At 36.1% G+C, this 17,172-nt stretch overlaps 1 protein-coding gene across 1 annotated transcript in view; it reads right to left on the bottom strand.

Annotated features, from left to right (window-relative positions):
- Positions 1–226: 226 nt before the first annotated feature.
- Positions 227–17,172, bottom strand: part of UBR5 (ubiquitin protein ligase E3 component n-recognin 5) — a 74,182-nt gene continuing 57,236 nt past the window's right edge. The window contains 20 exon segments of the mRNA XM_009277137.2: positions 227–2,537; positions 3,682–3,767; positions 4,365–4,509; positions 5,892–6,005; positions 6,386–6,541; positions 7,907–7,991; positions 8,398–8,573; positions 8,903–8,963; positions 9,194–9,324; positions 9,618–9,762; positions 10,297–10,408; positions 10,992–11,235; positions 11,511–11,609; positions 11,713–11,833; positions 12,464–12,684; positions 13,233–13,346; positions 13,446–13,618; positions 14,207–14,280; positions 16,133–16,363; positions 16,753–16,964. Coding sequence (XP_009275412.1) covers positions 2,325–2,537; positions 3,682–3,767; positions 4,365–4,509; positions 5,892–6,005; positions 6,386–6,541; positions 7,907–7,991; positions 8,398–8,573; positions 8,903–8,963; positions 9,194–9,324; positions 9,618–9,762; positions 10,297–10,408; positions 10,992–11,235; positions 11,511–11,609; positions 11,713–11,833; positions 12,464–12,684; positions 13,233–13,346; positions 13,446–13,618; positions 14,207–14,280; positions 16,133–16,363; positions 16,753–16,964 — 2,913 coding nt within the window. The 3' untranslated portion in view covers positions 227–2,324.

Here is a 17,172-nt window from a genome sequence, read left to right as displayed (position 1 = left end):
TTTATATATGGCCTTTCATCCAAGGGCCTTGGATACTTTTTAATACATCAAGTCTCACAAAGCTTTGTGAGGGAGGGAGCTTTATTTTACAGACTGTAGATTTGATGCCTATTCTAAACAGTTTCTTTTGTTGCTTTCTACTAACTTTACACATTTCAGTTAGAGGCGTTTTTGGTAATGGAAATAATTACACCAGTTAGAAATCCAGGCATAAGGTATATGTTGCTTTGTACCTTTGTAACTATCCTCCTTAGTATATGAGAACAGCCATACCAGTATAAATTTTCTCTATACTCATACACCTATATCTAGACTTGTGTAGCTGTACTGCTTTTTATTTTTAATTGATACTAGCATAGTAAAATCTGATACAGTTCTGAACTTAAGAGACACTGGAGGTCACAACAGGAAATCCAAAAGAGACTCCAATCCTCGTACATTGAAACTATCCTTTTCTAGGATGATTGATTTAGGAAGTATTAGTACATGCAGAAATAATTCTACATCTGCTTACTTGCTTTATCTGCAGTTTAACTACACAAGCCTGAAACAGTGAGCCTTATTTAGAAAACAGGATTTTCAGCATCAGTTTGGCAACTGGTGATCAGAATTTCTGATCTCAACTGTCCTCCATACCTCTAGCAACTAAATAAATGATGAAAACAGAAGATTTTTTGAAAGTCACAGCTGTAGGTAATTTCTGATCATCCTCAACTAGCTGACAGAAAGGAAAACCCAGTGGAGCTCTGCTCTGGCAAAGGTGAATTCCACTCGGATTTTGATGGAATGTTAGTTTAGCTCTTCCCAACAAAAGGAAGGAAGAAAAAAAAAAATCACTAACATGGACTCATGGGGTTGGAGAAGCAAGAAAGAGAGAGAACATCACCACCACAAAAGCTCTTAATCTTCAATACTTCAGTCTGCTAAGCTTTCAGAAATCTGTTTTGACACAGAAAAAGTATCTCCCCTCCTTTATGAATCACTTCGTAACTCTCAAAAATCTCTCAAGCATTAGGGAAAACAAGTCCTAGGTTACGGTCAAAGACTGCCCTCCCCAAAAGCAACCAACCACTTCAAAAGTGAACTTACAGTAGAACCCACTAAAATGTAGTTTGAGAATTTTATTCTAACCTAATTACCTTGAGATTTTTCAGAACAAGCCACTTTCCCTTCAAACCAATTCTGTGAAAAGAAGGGGTTGCCTGGCCTGTTTCATTCAGGATTCTCTGCTAACTGTAAAATGTGGGCTGAATGTCTTCTGCAGGTCAATTTTTCAGTTACAGAATTCAGATTTTTAATGAACAACTATGTTTAGTGTATGCTGTTAGCTAAAGCATAAATGGCTAAATAAATAAAAACTATTGTTTCTTCAGTATGACTTGGTATTTTGTCTGTAATTTCTTTATTAAAAAACTGTAACAAGATACTTAAAAAAAGGCTAGATACAAAAGAAGTTAAGCTGCTCACGAACATTAAAGTTTTCCAAAATGTATCTTCAATAATCATGATCTTATAAACATTTTACAGTTACCAGAAAGTGCCCAGGCTGAGTTTACATAGTTAGATAACGTAGTACAAGTGTCGGGTTAGAACTGGTAGTGGAACAATCTCCTGACTGTCTGTTCACTGAAACAGGGATACAAAAATGTTGATTGTGAACTATGAAATACTGTGCATTGGCCTCATCATATGTACAAAAAAAAAAACCCCACTAAAGGTACAGATTACATGCAAAATATTAGTGATGGTATCTGATGCGCCAGAGTTCAATCAGAACAAAAATTGCAATGAAAGTGGTTTCATAAGTGAACGATCCCAACTCCGGGATCTGAGCTGTCAGGAACTTTTTACAAGTTCAATATACATGATACACAACTGCAGCCAACCACAAATTAAAACACCATAAAAAAAGTTAAAATAAAACACAGAACATACTTAATTTTTTATTTCGAAATTCCCTACTCCCTCTATACAAGAACCTTTGCTGAAACACTTTCCACAAAGGCAGCAGTGAATTTTCAGAACATTTTACATATTTTCCCTCAGCAAAAAGATAAATCACAGTGTAAATTATATTGTTCTGCTGTCATCTTTGGCTGGGGTTAGGCAAAGGAGTTATTGACTAGCAAACTGTTGCAATCAGATATTGCCAGTGCTCCTTAGGCCTTTACGTTACAAATTTAGTACAGGAATGTTTGCATTTAAATCTTTAAAGTACCACCAGGGGTATGACAGCATTAACTTTCATAAACTTTTATAGACAAATGGAAAAATCTACAAAACTTAGCTAGTAATATTACACAGCAATACACACTTTTTATACTCTACACAAAACCAAAATTCTTGGTCTTAATGGCGAGTAACAATTTCTGTTTCAAAATCTGCTTAGAGGAATAGAGTGGGACATAGAGGCGAGAAATGCAAGTGTTTGCTGTAGGAAGATGTTGGTCATCTGGTGGTCTTATTGTGATTGATGGCATAGGCTGGAATCCCTCCTCACTGGCAGGCAATGATGGACTTGAGGTCCAAAAGTAAACCTGAAAAAAGAAGACGGCATTTAAAAATTTGCTGTACAAAGCTAAAATTCCTATTGCCTACATGTTGTGTAGGGATAGGTTAAAGAAGAATTGCACAGTCACAGCAAGTTTGATCATACTACGTTCTGTTCAATATGCCAACTAAACTCAGTGGTCATGCTACATGCTTTTGTAGTAGCTTCCTTCACTTCCTTTCCTCAGCTGCTCATCATATTATATACTTCTGTTAAAACTCATAAAACCAGCACTCAGAATGATCCTATATCAACAAATCCTCAGTAAATGAAATGTCCCCAAATCCACCTGGGGAGATGGTGACTGCCATCAATACAAAATGCATCAGAAATCTCTCACAAAGAGGTTAGTGACTACAGAATATAGTACTTGTACAGAAAAAAGGCAGCAACAGAGAATGTTTGGTTTATTGTCTCAAGTGTGCAATACTGACTTGCAGAGCAGAGTCACTACCAAAGTATAACCATAGATATTCCTTAACAAATGTGCTCTAGATTTTCCGCTTTTCAGATTAGTCCTTGTTTCCTTTTAGCAAACTGTAAAGGAAAGATAGTACCTTAAGTAGTAGGAAGTTAAAAGCAAATAGTTTTAAGAAGCATACAATGAATACAATTTACAGGCAAGCTTTCCAAAATGAAACCCCCTGAACAGTATCTTGTTCTTTCATGCTTCTCATCAGCTATTCCTAAATTGCTTTGAGAAGGACATAGTATCATTGCTGACATCTTACAGTGAGGACACAGGTGTTGCCCTCAGGATACACAGAAGTCAGGAGAGTAGATGATCCAAGAAGAGAACTCAACCTCAAAACCCTACTAGCCCACAACACAGTTGACTAACCACAGTTACTCAGCTTAAGAACGACTGTGCAGAGACTGTAACTGTGCTTCCGTAAGAGACCTGTGAATATGGGTAAGGACACACCACGCTTACTTGCGGTTGCAAGAAGGTCTAGGATTCACACCTGATGTTTCCAGAACCGAAAGTCTAAATCAAACCCTACTACCCTGCTCTGCTACCTTAACTCTTCACATACAAAGTCTCTGCAGGTAAACACAGTTAAAAACAGTAGTGAAGCCAAAGTTATTCCAGGTCTTCTGCATGTTTCCACTGGGAATGGGCAACTTACTAGATCTTGTCTTTCTGTCATACTCATCTTCTCAACTATGGACCAAAACCAACGCTTGAATTGCAAAAGCTTCTCAGCATTCTCTCCTGTGTGAAATAAAAAAGATACATAATTCAGCTGGTACACTGGGCAGTAAGTATCAAGAGATCTATTTTACATGTACTGCAAGTTGGATCTCAGCTACAATCTCATTCATAAAGTCCTGATATTGGAGACACTAGTAATTTCAAAACTAATACACATACTTTTGAATGTAAAGGCTAACTCTGACATACCTCAGTACAACTCCCACCCCCTCCCTCCCAAAAAGCCTAACAGCAGCTAAATATAATTTAAAAATTATGTAAGAAATATTAGCCTGCATCCATCACATTTGTAGTTCTAAGGTTAGGTCAGAACTTTCAGAAGGAAAGATATGCTACCAATAATACAATCCTTGTATTTAACATCAAGTGACAGCAAAGTTCGAAAATGTGCTTCCTCCCCCCTGCCAATTGAGGGTAAATATTTTCAAAGGTATGTAAAAAAAACAGTAATAATTTTATTAGGACTTTCAGTGACTTAATAACTGATGTCAAATTTGAAGAGGTAGTTTAAGTTTAATGCTGGTAACTCTGCTCCACACAGAACAAACAGTGTTAAGTTATCCCTGCAACTCTGTTTCTGAATAAGTTATTTCATACCTGACTCATCATTGAAAGAGGTAAAGCTGATTAGCATTTGCACATTTACTTCACCACAGCCATTTACCAAAAGTCTGAAATCTTCTGCTGTCAAATCTTCTAACGAATTCTTTGGAAGTACATCCAGGAGACCCTTCCTCATTGCCTTAAGTGAAAACCACAAGATTCACATTATAGCCATATCACTTTCAGATTGACTTTAAACGCATTACTGAAAAGTTCCATGTGAAATATCCTATTAACTCAAAATTCATTATTCTCCTAGCTGTTCTTGTCTTTCAAAGCTTTACCATCGGAGATGCAAATTATCTGAAACAAAGAACTGCACCAATCTGTTAAACCCTACCTACTATTGCAAAAGAAAGCAGTAATGGTTTGTACTAATATTTCACTGGGAGCAGAAGCAAATGCACTCTCTAATGCTAAAAAGTTCAGGTATTTTGCTGAGCTACGCTGAATCTGATGAGAATTATGAAAAATGCATCTTGCATGTTACTTTTACTTTGCTTCCGCAGACACTCGCAGGCCGACTCTGCTTTAAAAATGTTATACACACACACATATATATTTTATATACATAAGTAATATCCTGAAAAGATTAGAAATTCCATTTTCAAAGTGGAAGAATATGAATAAATTTGTTTTAGTAAAGTCCAAAATGAATACAAATGTTACAGTTTTTAACTCTTAAAATAAACAAGAGTCAAAATATTAATATAGGCAGACATGGAGATCAAGTAGCTTAATTCCAGGAACATGTTCTTTCTGGGAGAATTTTGGGCCTAAACTGCACAGAGGTAATTGAGCAGTCTGCTAGCTATCTCAGAAGTGCAGCAGGAAACCACAGTCAGCAGAAATGACCAAGTTTAGATGCAGTATCGTATGACAGAGTAAGTGGTTTTAAGTACTGGGCCTTCATTAACTGCTTACAAAAATATATTATACCATAACTTTTATTTTAAAAGGGCTTCAAAAACCGTATTATTTTTAATATAGTTTTATAAACAATTGTTAGGTTTCTTGCCAGGCTAGTAAAATAAGAACAAAGTTGTATATTTCCTAACTGATTTGTCCTTTTAAAACAAGGACACAAGTCAGAAGTTCAAGTTGATTTATGTAAATATTTTGAAATTTCTTTTAAATCTTTGTTTATAAGGCTAAACAAATCAAAGGTGACAGATTATTAGAATAAAGTAGCTGCTAAATACAAAGCAAAAATTCCAAGAGGATACATGCCATTTGAGCTCAAGAAATGAACATATATGCTTAACCAATGAGATCAAGTTTAAAAGAAATTATCTTTCTTTCTATAAAAAAGAGGAATTGCTCAAAGTTCTGTCTTCACAGTACTGCATAAACAGCTATACAATTACAAAGAAATTAGAAAATTAAATATTTTTAACCAAGCTGTCAAGAATTCAAAAGAAACCTGATCAGCAATACCATAATGACGAAAAGAATTAACTAACCGAAATCTTACAGATTTTTTTTTTTCTTTTTTTTAAAAACACTCCACCAAAGACTTACATGTAGAGGCTGTTCTGCTACTACCAACATTCGGTGTTCTGCGTATTTCCGGACATACTCATATACATTCTGAGGAGTGACTGGTATATTTACACCATTGGAAATAAGTTCAACCTATGGCAAAGTAACAAGGACCATTTAAAAAGAAAAAAAAAAAAAGGAAAAAAGGAAATTAGATTATTACAACAGCCACAGTATGCTGCACAGTGATTTATTGCTTAATATCCCTCTAAAAACAAGCAAAATTTACTACTACAGGTTAGCTTTAAAGATTCCCTAGGATTGACTATGCTATCCAGGCTTTATGGTAGACTACATCACCTTCAAGGAAAAAAACCCGCACTTCAATGTCTAAGGAGAACACTGTATTTGAATCTAGGAAGGGTAAAACATTATCTCTGCCATCTGAGAAAAGCATGGATTATGTGTACACTACAACATGCATAAGCTGTCGAATCCTGAAACTACAGAGACACAGATTTAGCTGTGCTTACCTGCCCTCCACCCTCCTCCTTACACAGGTCTATTGCAAAGGCTAAGTCCATTGCTGCAAACACTGCATCAGCATCTGTACTCTGGGAAGCGAGGATAAGCTGCCGAAGGCTTTCATACATAACCGGATCGAAAAAAGCAAAGTCATGCCAGTTCACCTATAAAAAAAGTCAGATGTTTGAAACATACCAGTTATTTAAGAATATATTCAAAGTTATGTGATCTGTGCCTAATCTATGCGCTAGCATACAGCAGCGCATAACCCATGTAACAAAGCATACAAACGCTTGGAAATAAAGGCAGTCAAACTCCTATTTTCAGCCTGCTTTTGAAGGTACATTAGAATACTCAACTGAAATGCATTAGCAGAATGTAAAGATAGACCTGTAAAGCCTTTCCTGCTATTAAGGGCATAAAGGTTATAAAGAAAATTTATAAGGTTTTTTTAAAACAAATTCTTCTACATATCACCTAGATCAATATAGATTTGATGGAGGTTGACTGAAGTTGGAAACAATTCGCATCAGTGCTCCAAAATGCTGAAAGTTCCCCTCCACTTAAACACATATATACTGCTGCTATATATATACACACATTTAAATGACTGGTGGCCCAGTAGCTGCATACCACAGTTTCCGACAATTCAAATACCAATATCTACTTCTTGCTGTTTTCTATAGTTCCTTGCTTCTTTGTTCTTTATCAGCCTAGAGAGAAAAGTCATCTAAAACTAAACTAAACCTAACTAAAATATTCTTTGATGTATCCAACATTTAACTGGAAGGAATGCATATTAAAGAAGAAAATCCTGAAGAAAAGAATTAGAAGGGAATCTCTCTTGGAAGATATGAGGGGATATTTGGAGGCATATCTTTCTGCCATTAACCCTTTTTCATTAAAGATCATATGTATGTTGGATAACTGATTATGTGATCAACATTGTTTTTAAGGAACGACCAGCAGTCGGTTTAGTTTGTTGCATCAGACAGAACTTAGAACGCTATTGACTAATGCATGTAATGTGCAGTACATAACTGGTGTTTATTGGGATGGGGAAGCATTTTTGCCAGAAGTTTAGGTAATTATTGCTCTGAATTAGATTATACCTACACCTGAGACAAAATTTTAATTACAATTAAATTCAATGAGTTCTCTCCAACATTGAGGAAAATGGTTTTCGGTAAGCTGAGATGCTATTGCCTAGTACTGTCCAACACTCTCTCTTCGAGTCTTCAGTCTCAGGAAGAGAAAGAGGGGAGACAGTAAGCTGTTTCTGAAGAGAGTCAAAGGCTAACCTATTACAAGCCATTCCATCTTAGTCGAATACCTGACTTCTAGTACATCTACTCAGTTCAAAATCTAGGAAATGAAAAAATTAATACTCCTCAAATTAAATTTAAAGGCATCCTTACAGTTCCAATATCAACTCTGCTAGTCAATACATGCATGTTAGGGAAAAAAAGCAGTTTTTAAAAAGATTTTATATAATTAAAGGAAATTCAAAATTTCTATGTTTAACTTACCTTTCTGCCAAGAAGAACTTTGATTACGTGTCTATTTAACGTGATGGGACATAGTTCATTCTGCAACAAGCACAATCCTAGGATTCTGAAAATAAATGTTTGGGTTTTGTTTTGGTATGACAGAAATTACATCGGAGATCTTTCAGCAAACTCACATTAGAAAAGTCAAAATATTCTAAGAATCAAGCTGTAGCTAGCTTTCCAGCCCTATCCATCCCCAAAAGAAAATCACGGACATATATAATTTCAACAAAATATTTCCTGCAGTAAAAAACTTCCAGACTGTAAATAAAGATAAAAATGAGAATGTAACAGGAAAAGAAACCTCAAGTTGACATGTGCAAATTTCCCACTATTTAGCCCAGGTGAGAAATACAGAGCATAAAAGTAATGAAGAAAGTTTTTGCAGCTTGGATCATTGGTACTCTCCCTGGTATTTTGTATATTAGTCTTTTAAATTTTTTCAGACTAGGAAGTTAATAGTAGCATACCTGCCAATGTTTCTGAAACAATTCAGCCTTGCTTCTGTGTTTTTACCAGGTCTTGGTGTATAAAAACCTCGTTTTCCAGGTTGGTAGAAAAGTGGTGCATTATCATCCCCATCATCTGTATCATCTAATTCCATATCTACTACGCTGCGGCTGGAACCATGTCGCTTTCTATTTTCCTGTTTTGAAAGTCAGAATAGCACTTAACAAACTTACTTTAGTTACTGACACACATCAACAAGCTATTTGCTACTAGACCCAAAGATTCAAGTTCCCTTGGTTAAGAATTTCCATGATATTTCCTAATGGTAACATTTTATACTTTTGAGTAATTACTGCTTAATCTTTTCAAAAGAAAAAAAGAAAGGAAGGTAAAAAAAAAAAAAGATAACTCCACAAGATAATTAAACAGAACTTTGTCTTGCATGATAAAGGAAGGCTCCAGCTGCTTAAGTTTTTAAAACTAACTGGATCTTAAGTAAATTTCATTTGTGCAACAGTTTGTTACCTGCACTTTCTCTGAAGAGTCTAGCAATCCAAGATCCAATATACTGTCAGCACCATTCTCCCTTGACAAGGGGGGGGAAAAAAGGCAATTTAGTTTCACAATAAGGAATCATCATATTCTGAAACCAGACAGATTAGATTAAACCAAAGTAAACAAGTCACTTGTCCAAAGAAAAATATCTAGAACAAAGCAAGGAATAAGTTGCATGCATCAGAGTTAGATGTAGCACAGTACAAGTGCTTTAGCCACAAAATCAGTTTTCACTTCTTATCTAAATCCTTGATACTTTACCTGCCATGTGCAATAATGAGTTCCATTGCTTCATCAACTCTTGCTCTAAGGGAATCTTCACTAGCTAGTAACAGAAGCAGCTGAGCAGGGGACAATTCCAACAACATTCCTGTGATTTTACTTGCAAATGCCTGGGGATAAGGAATGATATGTCTTACTACTCTCCTCCAGTTCTCTCATTTTCAAATATGATTTTATGAAAGTTCCAGTATTTTAAATATAGAATGCATTATAAGATACCTCCTAAGCTAAATGATGAATTACAGAAACAAAATCTTAAGAAAATGCCAAAGAATATAAAACAGCCCTACATATTCAAGTATTTTCAGTTATGTTAAACAATAATGGACAAGAAAAATAATTTTTAAATTAAAAGATGACAAGAACAATGTATCGTTAAGTGTATTAGATAGATAAGTCTTACTGGTTGCATTGCTTGCACTCGAGGGTAGAGCCTTTCTCCAAGGGCTTGTCTGTGTGCTGGAAGAGGGTCAGGGTCATCACTAGGATTTCCTTCTGATGCCGGTCTAAAAGGCCGTGTGTCAATGGAAAGTTGTCTTCTAAAGTCCCTTAAGAAAATTAGAGCAGTTTGTACTCATTTCAGAGGAAACATGCAAAAATCCTTTGGGACAGTATCATTTGCACACAGATTCAAAATAGCATTAGCTTTTATGCTGGAATAGTAGTGTTGCTCACAGCTGCTTGTAGAGAATGATTCAGAAACAGAGAATCAAAATGAACCAGAGATTTTACTACTACTAGTATTTTGGATACAGCAGTCAGATATGCCACCAATGGCAATGTTGTTTCTAAACCACCTCACAATTTTATTCTAGTACACAAGTTTTTATTACTGTTTTAGCAGGAGAGATTGATGGCATATGCTTGAGACATAATCTATCAATGCTACAGTAAGCACAATTATTCTTTAAAGATTTAAAGTGTATATTGAATTTCAAGAAATTACCCTGTAAATTGCTCTTGAAAGTGAAAAAGACAGACACCTTTAATTTGAGGAAGTAAAAGTATCTTTCCTGGAGATAACCAAGGCGATTACTCTAGTTGACAAAGTATCTCCAACAAATTAAAAATATATCACTTACCTATCCCTATCTCTCCGAGAACCAGCTCGTAAGCCACTACTTCTCCGCATTTCTCTCTCTCGCTCCCTTTCCCGATCTCTCTCTCCCCTATTTCGCAATCTCTGCATCAGACCTGAAGGGGAAAAAACCTCATAAGCTTAAACATCTTTATATTTCTCTCTCCTACCTAAGTTCCAGTGTAAGGAGGACACAGTTTTGGAAGACAGCTTGAAAGACATCAATGAGACAGAACCACTTCACTTAAAGCAGTGATTGGGGTTCAGCCAAACTTAAGAAAAGAACCTGAGGTGTTTGTACCAACTTACAGATGCCAAAATACTTCAAGAGTTTATATATACTTTCAAAAACATTAAAATGTATTTGTGACAAGCCAGATGGAGCAGTCATATTAAAATGTATAAGCTCTTACTAGCTAAAATCTTGACAATTATTACCTACCAGAGAGAAAGATGGTCAAAAAAGCTGAGAGCGTCTAAAGCAAGACTCTTGTTTCGAGAAAAACAAGAGCTTCCTTTTTCTGAAAGCAGAAAAAAAGCCATTTCCATGCCTCAGAGAAGTAACATGCACAATTTTCACAGTTCCCGTGCTGAGGTAACAAAAGACATCTCTGAGACAATGCCAAGTATTTCAATGTAAACAAGCATCCAAGGCTTTTATGAATGTTACCTGTAGATTAACTGATGTGCATCACTTACTTGTATGGGTACCCTTGTTGGCATTCTGAATACAATCTAGATTTGGCAGTTTCTCGTTTGACAGAAAAGCCTGTGCAATAGCAGTATAAAAGCTTCGTGCTACACCGCTGCCTTCTCCTGGCTCATCCTTAAAAGTAACTTTTACTCTGTGTACAGCCATCGGGGTGGTAGCACACCTGCGACCAAAATGATTGTTGAGCTGCCTCATGGTCTGCTGAATTAGAAGATCTCTGTCTCGATCAACCTAGTAAAAACACAAAAAAGTTTTCTTTTCTTTACCAATCATCATACTGAGAGAATTTCAGCTTCACAAGAAGTTTCTGGACACTTCTGCATAGACTCAGAAAATACCAATTAGACTGTGAAGAACTACAGAGTAATCGCAACACAGTCACGAAGTAAGGTTTAAGACACCTGCTTGCAGACTCTGAATACAACTTCTCCTATCAAGTTACTGCAATGTGCGATAATTCAACTTTTAATGAAAACAAATTCAGAAGATAAACTAACATTTTTTACCTCCAATGTTAAATCCCTGGATTGCTGGTTTCTAAGTTTTTCCATCTCCCTGCGGAATTTTGATTCCTTTACTTCAAAGCCACCTAATTCAGTCAAGATCTTAAAATAAAAGAACAAAAAAATAAAAACCAAAATCAGAATAATGAGGGAGGTTCACAATTTGGTTGTAAGAGGAATTGTCCTTACACTGGGAAATACATACCGATCCAGGCTCTGCTCCAACATCTTCCATGAATACTCTACCAAACAGCTCCAAAGAAAGGCGCCAACGTCCCAGCAACATGTCATGAGATATAACCATGCCCATGAAGCTACACTGTGGCCTGACAAAAGGAGGGAAAAAATGACAGACAAGCAAAATAAGTTAAATTTCAGACACATTTTGTGTACTTCTGCTTTTTCTTACCCTCTGCCTTCAAATAAGTTTTTTATTTCTGACAAACAACAACACAGTACAGTAAGTTTGTGGACAAAAGCACATGAAGCTGCCTCGTTTCAGCTGAAACACAAGTCTTGCTTCCAAAGAGAAATCACTCTCAAAGCATGTAACTTCACTGCTATGTGGAATTAACTGTTATTGGTCTCCCTTCAATCAAGACCTTAATTTTTTTTAAAAAGCTGTCATTCAAAGTGAGGGCGGTTCAATCCCTAACTGCATAAAGTGTGGTCAGTATCACCAGACACAGATGCCAAGCTGTCAATTCCAATTTTTAAACTTAGCTACCCAGGACATGACAGTAGGTCTGCAGCAGGAAGTCAGGTCATAAAGGACTTTTACTACGGTTTGCACAGACCTCTTTGAGGACTGTTCAACTGTTCATTTTAAAAGCTATCAACTACAAATTCAAACTAAAGTAAGCTACCCATTTTAATTTAAGAAGACTTTTCAGAGTCCCAAATATCCTTTTAGCAGTTCAGTAATATTTCATAGAGTAATTTTTAACTCAAGCTACCTGAAAGATGTGAGAGGTGGCCCTTCGCTTTCTGTCAATCCTATCTCTGCCAACAAGCTGCTTTTCAGTTGTGCTGCAAGATCATGAGCTGAAGGCCCTGGCTTTGAACTCTCAGATTCTTCTGTAGGCACGTTTTGTTCCTCCCCTTCCTTCTTTTGCCGATTTTGCATGCTCATGACATTTTTTAAGTTGGCTGCATAAGACATTTTAGTTGGAAGAACCTAAACAAGGAGAAGTAAAATTTAATTGCACTTTCAAAGCAATCTAGAAGACTTTTTCAGGATATATATAATTTTTAAACCACACAAAAGTGACCACTGTAATTGACCTGTTAAAACACAATAACCTCAATCATTTCAACAAATACAAAAAAACATTTTCCCACTTTATGTTTGCATTTCATATGCTTGCCATTTAATGCTCAGTTTGTAGGCAAGTCAAATCTGCTGGGCTATAGGGAGATTTAATTCTTTTTATCACAAATAATTATTTAATTAGCATTTCAAAATTAACTTGGCATTGTACTGCAGCCTTTAAAAATATTGTCTGAAATCTGCTATAAATCAGTAATCATAAAAGTTCCTACATTTAAAAAAATTAAGCATGCTTTTCATAAAAAGTCCAAGTTTTCACACTTACTGGGCTTTTAAATTATCATTCTGAAAGCTACTTAAAATTCTTTCTGAAAACATTAAAGTGTCTTTTTAAGGAATGAAGGTACTAGCTTAAATCACCCTATTGTTTAAAATAATAAAACTTTTAAATCTACCTCAAGGCAGTTTCTATCCACTGTAACTTCCATTAAGCATTTCCCGCTGTTGGCAGAAGATGAATATAGACCCTGACTTGGTCGGCCAAACAGATCTTCTTTGCGAGCATTTGGCTGAAAATCAACAAAAGCATTCTGGGTAAATAATATACTTCAGTTAGAAATGAAAAAGCAAACTGCAGTTTTCTTCCAGAACACCATCTCTGATGTCACCTGTAATAGATGGGGCTGGTCTGCTAGGGGGATGGCCTCTGCCAGAGGAACCTCAAAAGGATTGGGTGGAATACAGCCGAGGAATGTCATAGAGTCTGATCGTCTGAAAAATGGATGGTTTTGGCCAGTCTCTGCTGGGAGGGAGTCATCATCTTTGTCGTTGAGTGTAGCACCTAAATATCAGAGAAGATCAATTCAATTTTCACAGTTAAAAGGCAAAGGATTTAAAATACCAAAAATTAATATGCTTCCCTCTTAGCTATCTGACTGGAGGAGCATCTCTGCAAATTTAGTACTTCTACAGGATGCTTCCACAAATCCCTTATTTTTATTAAGTTGCTCAGTCATCACTTTTATTCTTTTTACTGTAACTAACTTTACTGAACGTGCATTCCTACACTATATGTACTTAGTACAGAGTATACATTCTACCAATTTCAGCAGCATTTTCATCAGATCAAAAAAATCAGTTTAACTCTGATTCAAATTTTAAATTCTGTCATTGTGTAGAATGGTAAGTAAGGGCATAAATTCTGCAGTTTAGAGAGAAAGGAGACAAAAAGAGGGCCCCGAAATGAGAACAGGCAATGGCAGAAGAAATTTGGTAAAATAACAATGGTAAGAAAATCTTACTAGAACCCAACTTTCATGTAACATATACAAGTAGCAAAATTTATTCAGTCTCAGCTAGCTAAAAGGGAAAAAAACACTAAGAAAGTGTCGCATTTTGGCATACTATAGAAGTGTTTCTGTATACTAACTTTGATTGGTGTCATCATCATTTTCATGTTCTGAATCTTCATTGTCAAGACCCAGTTCCAAAAGTTCCCGAGTTCTTAAAAAAAAAAAAAAAAAGAACAGTCAATCCTCTTGAAGAAAACATTAGACAAAACATTTACATATTACACCTGTAGCAATCAATAAAAGCAAGAGCATAATCAGTAAGTGTACTTGAGAGCTATACATAGCAAGAACGAACTCTCTAAAATCAAAGTACTGTAGAGTACTTCCCACTACATACTCGCTCGCTACATTACTCACACAGTTATCCTTATAGCCATTTGGCCACCTACCACGGTTGATCTAAAAAGTTACAGCTTCAGACAGTGATGGGTATGCTTGTTTTTAAAGACTATGTCAATATAAAAACCCTAGGAACCCTGCATTAGTGGAGGAAATATGTAAGTGAATACTATTCTAAAATTTACTGGTGTGGAATATGCTTAGTCCTATAAAAATAATGTCACTGATCACACTTCAGAAGGTAAGTCTGCAAGCTGCATATTAAAGAAATGGATTTCACTGTATTATAAAAAGGATCAAGAACTTTGATTTGTATTCATTTCTGGCAGTTCGTGCATTGTGAAATATGTTCTGAAACTAGATGAAGACCAATAAAATTTTGTTTCATACAGGCTACTAAAACGTCATCTAACAGAAGCAACTGACTGTTTGAATTTGAACCACTCACCTTTAATTGAAAAGGTCTAGGCCTTCATAGTTTTATAACCATTTCATGGGAATTTTGCAGTTCTTTGATGAACAGTTATTTGACATATTTCAATATGTGAATTTTGGGGGACAAAGCAGATTCCAGAAGTATGTTATTGCCTGGAAAAGGCTTAAAGCCACAGCTCTAACTACTCAAGTCAGCCAGCACAAAAACTCAGTCAGTTACTGTATTAAGTCATCCCTACTTGTGAGGAAACTACTGTTGACAACATCATCCTCTGGTATACATTTTGAGGTCATAACAAGCCTCACATTAGCAAGATATATTGAACATAACATTGGAACTAAAGCAGTAGTCCAACAGATATCTAAAATATCGATACCTCGTATTTTACAGTTACTAAATTTGTAGAGAAAAGGAAAAGTTAAGTTCGACCTGCGATACTGAAAATTAGGGGCAGGAAGGGGCAAAGATTTGCATTTATTTAACTGTTGACTGGGACTGTTCAGGTACATTACCTCAAAACTTAGTAAGAAATGGGAACAGATGGTGTAGACTACCAACACGTGGACATTCTATGATCATTAATTGCCATTTCAGATCAAAGAACATTTCTTAAAAAAAAATCTTACAACGTTTTAAAAAGTAATACATGCACCTTGTAAAATGCTACAGTTGAAGTACCAGGGATTTTCAATTTAAGGACATTTTCAGCTATTGATTTCCCTACTGTGCTTTAAATCATCAGGTAAGTCTCAAATATCCACAACCAAATGGAAGACAGAACTACTAAGCCCATCATACCAGACTTTGATATTTTCTCCCATGTCATTTGCAACACGTTTGACAGAATTCTAAATGAGTTGTTATCATGTTAAATGTGAGGAGCAAACTGCATTCTTCAGCTGAGAAACTGTCCTGAGTACATCTTTTAGAGGCACTGCCGTGGAGTTAAAAATCAAACTCAAGTTTCAGTGGTAAGAAAACCTTTTACAGCAATCAGCATAAAAACATTTGAACAGGATACTGCAAGAGGCTAATCCATCAAACATACTTACATTATATACCATTATATATATTCTTTTTATAATATGCATGTTACTACACACAAACATAGATATACAGCTATATGTATATATTTATGAGTTGCTGAGTAACAATGCCAATGACTGAAACAAAAGGGCATACGCCACTTTTTGCAAAAGTTTTTGTTTCTATGAGTCAGCCTTGATACCTTTTCCGTTCCAGCTGAGGAGTATCCAATGTTGTCTGTTGATTCATTGCTTTAATCCAATAAATAAGGGCTTGAAAAACGTATGCTACATGCTTTAGTGAACAGACATCTAGAACAGGAAGAACATCTGAGTGCTCATCATTGTGAGAACGCATCAAAGACAGTGCGTAGTTCAGGAAATCACCACGTGCTGACATCATTCCCTGACGAGCACTGAGTAAAGTAGCACGTCTAGTGAAAGAAAAGGATTGAATACAGAGAGATCAGGCATCACAGTAGAATGCGTCCTTTACATATTAGTCTCTATATTTCAAATATGGATGTAAAAACTCAAAAAACCCCACCCACAAAAACAGTGTGATAATAAGAGCAACAATCATAGTTTTATGCTTTACTATAAGCAGCTCAGGTGCAGTACATTATAAACAGTTAATACTCGAGATGAATCTAGTGCGTCAGAATAAACCAGATAGTAGCAACAACACAGGAAGCCAACAAATCAAAACAGTAACTACACTGCTGCATTACAAAATTAGATTCCTAAAATGTCAGTGAACAAGAAGATTTGACTGTAAAACTGGTAATTCGTATCGCATGCAGTAATCAAACTATTTTCATACCTTCTTCCCTCAAGTGTTCTTAAGCTAGCTTCCTCACGGGCTGTCATCCTTTCCCTTCTGGCTGAGTTCTGAGAAGCGTGGAGCGGATGATTTGGATGCCCAGGATCACCAGCAGATGCTAACGCAGAACCGTAACGCAGCTGAGCTTCAGTAGAGTCCATGATACTAACCATCCAATTCCAAGTAGGAATAAGCTTTTCTTCTACGTAATTCTACAGAAAATGAGATTTAATGAGTTTTGCAAACAGTAGAACTAGATGATGAGAATGCAATCTCAACATAAGCCTCCACCATGGCTTTTACAGTTACACGTGATTCTCTACAAACAAAGAGGCTGTAAAACCACATTCAAGAATGACAAATGAACAGTTTCCGAAAGCTCTACTGAGACTGCTGATTTACTGTAGTGGTATGCAGCTC

Source organism: Aptenodytes forsteri, unplaced genomic scaffold (assembly GCF_000699145.1).
Source record: "Aptenodytes forsteri isolate BGI_AS27 unplaced genomic scaffold, ASM69914v1 Scaffold145, whole genome shotgun sequence".
In the NCBI taxonomy this organism is placed as follows: Eukaryota; Metazoa; Chordata; class Aves; order Sphenisciformes; family Spheniscidae; genus Aptenodytes; species Aptenodytes forsteri.
Note: the sequence above shows the minus strand (reverse complement) of the source record. Positions and strands in the feature narration are given on the sequence as shown.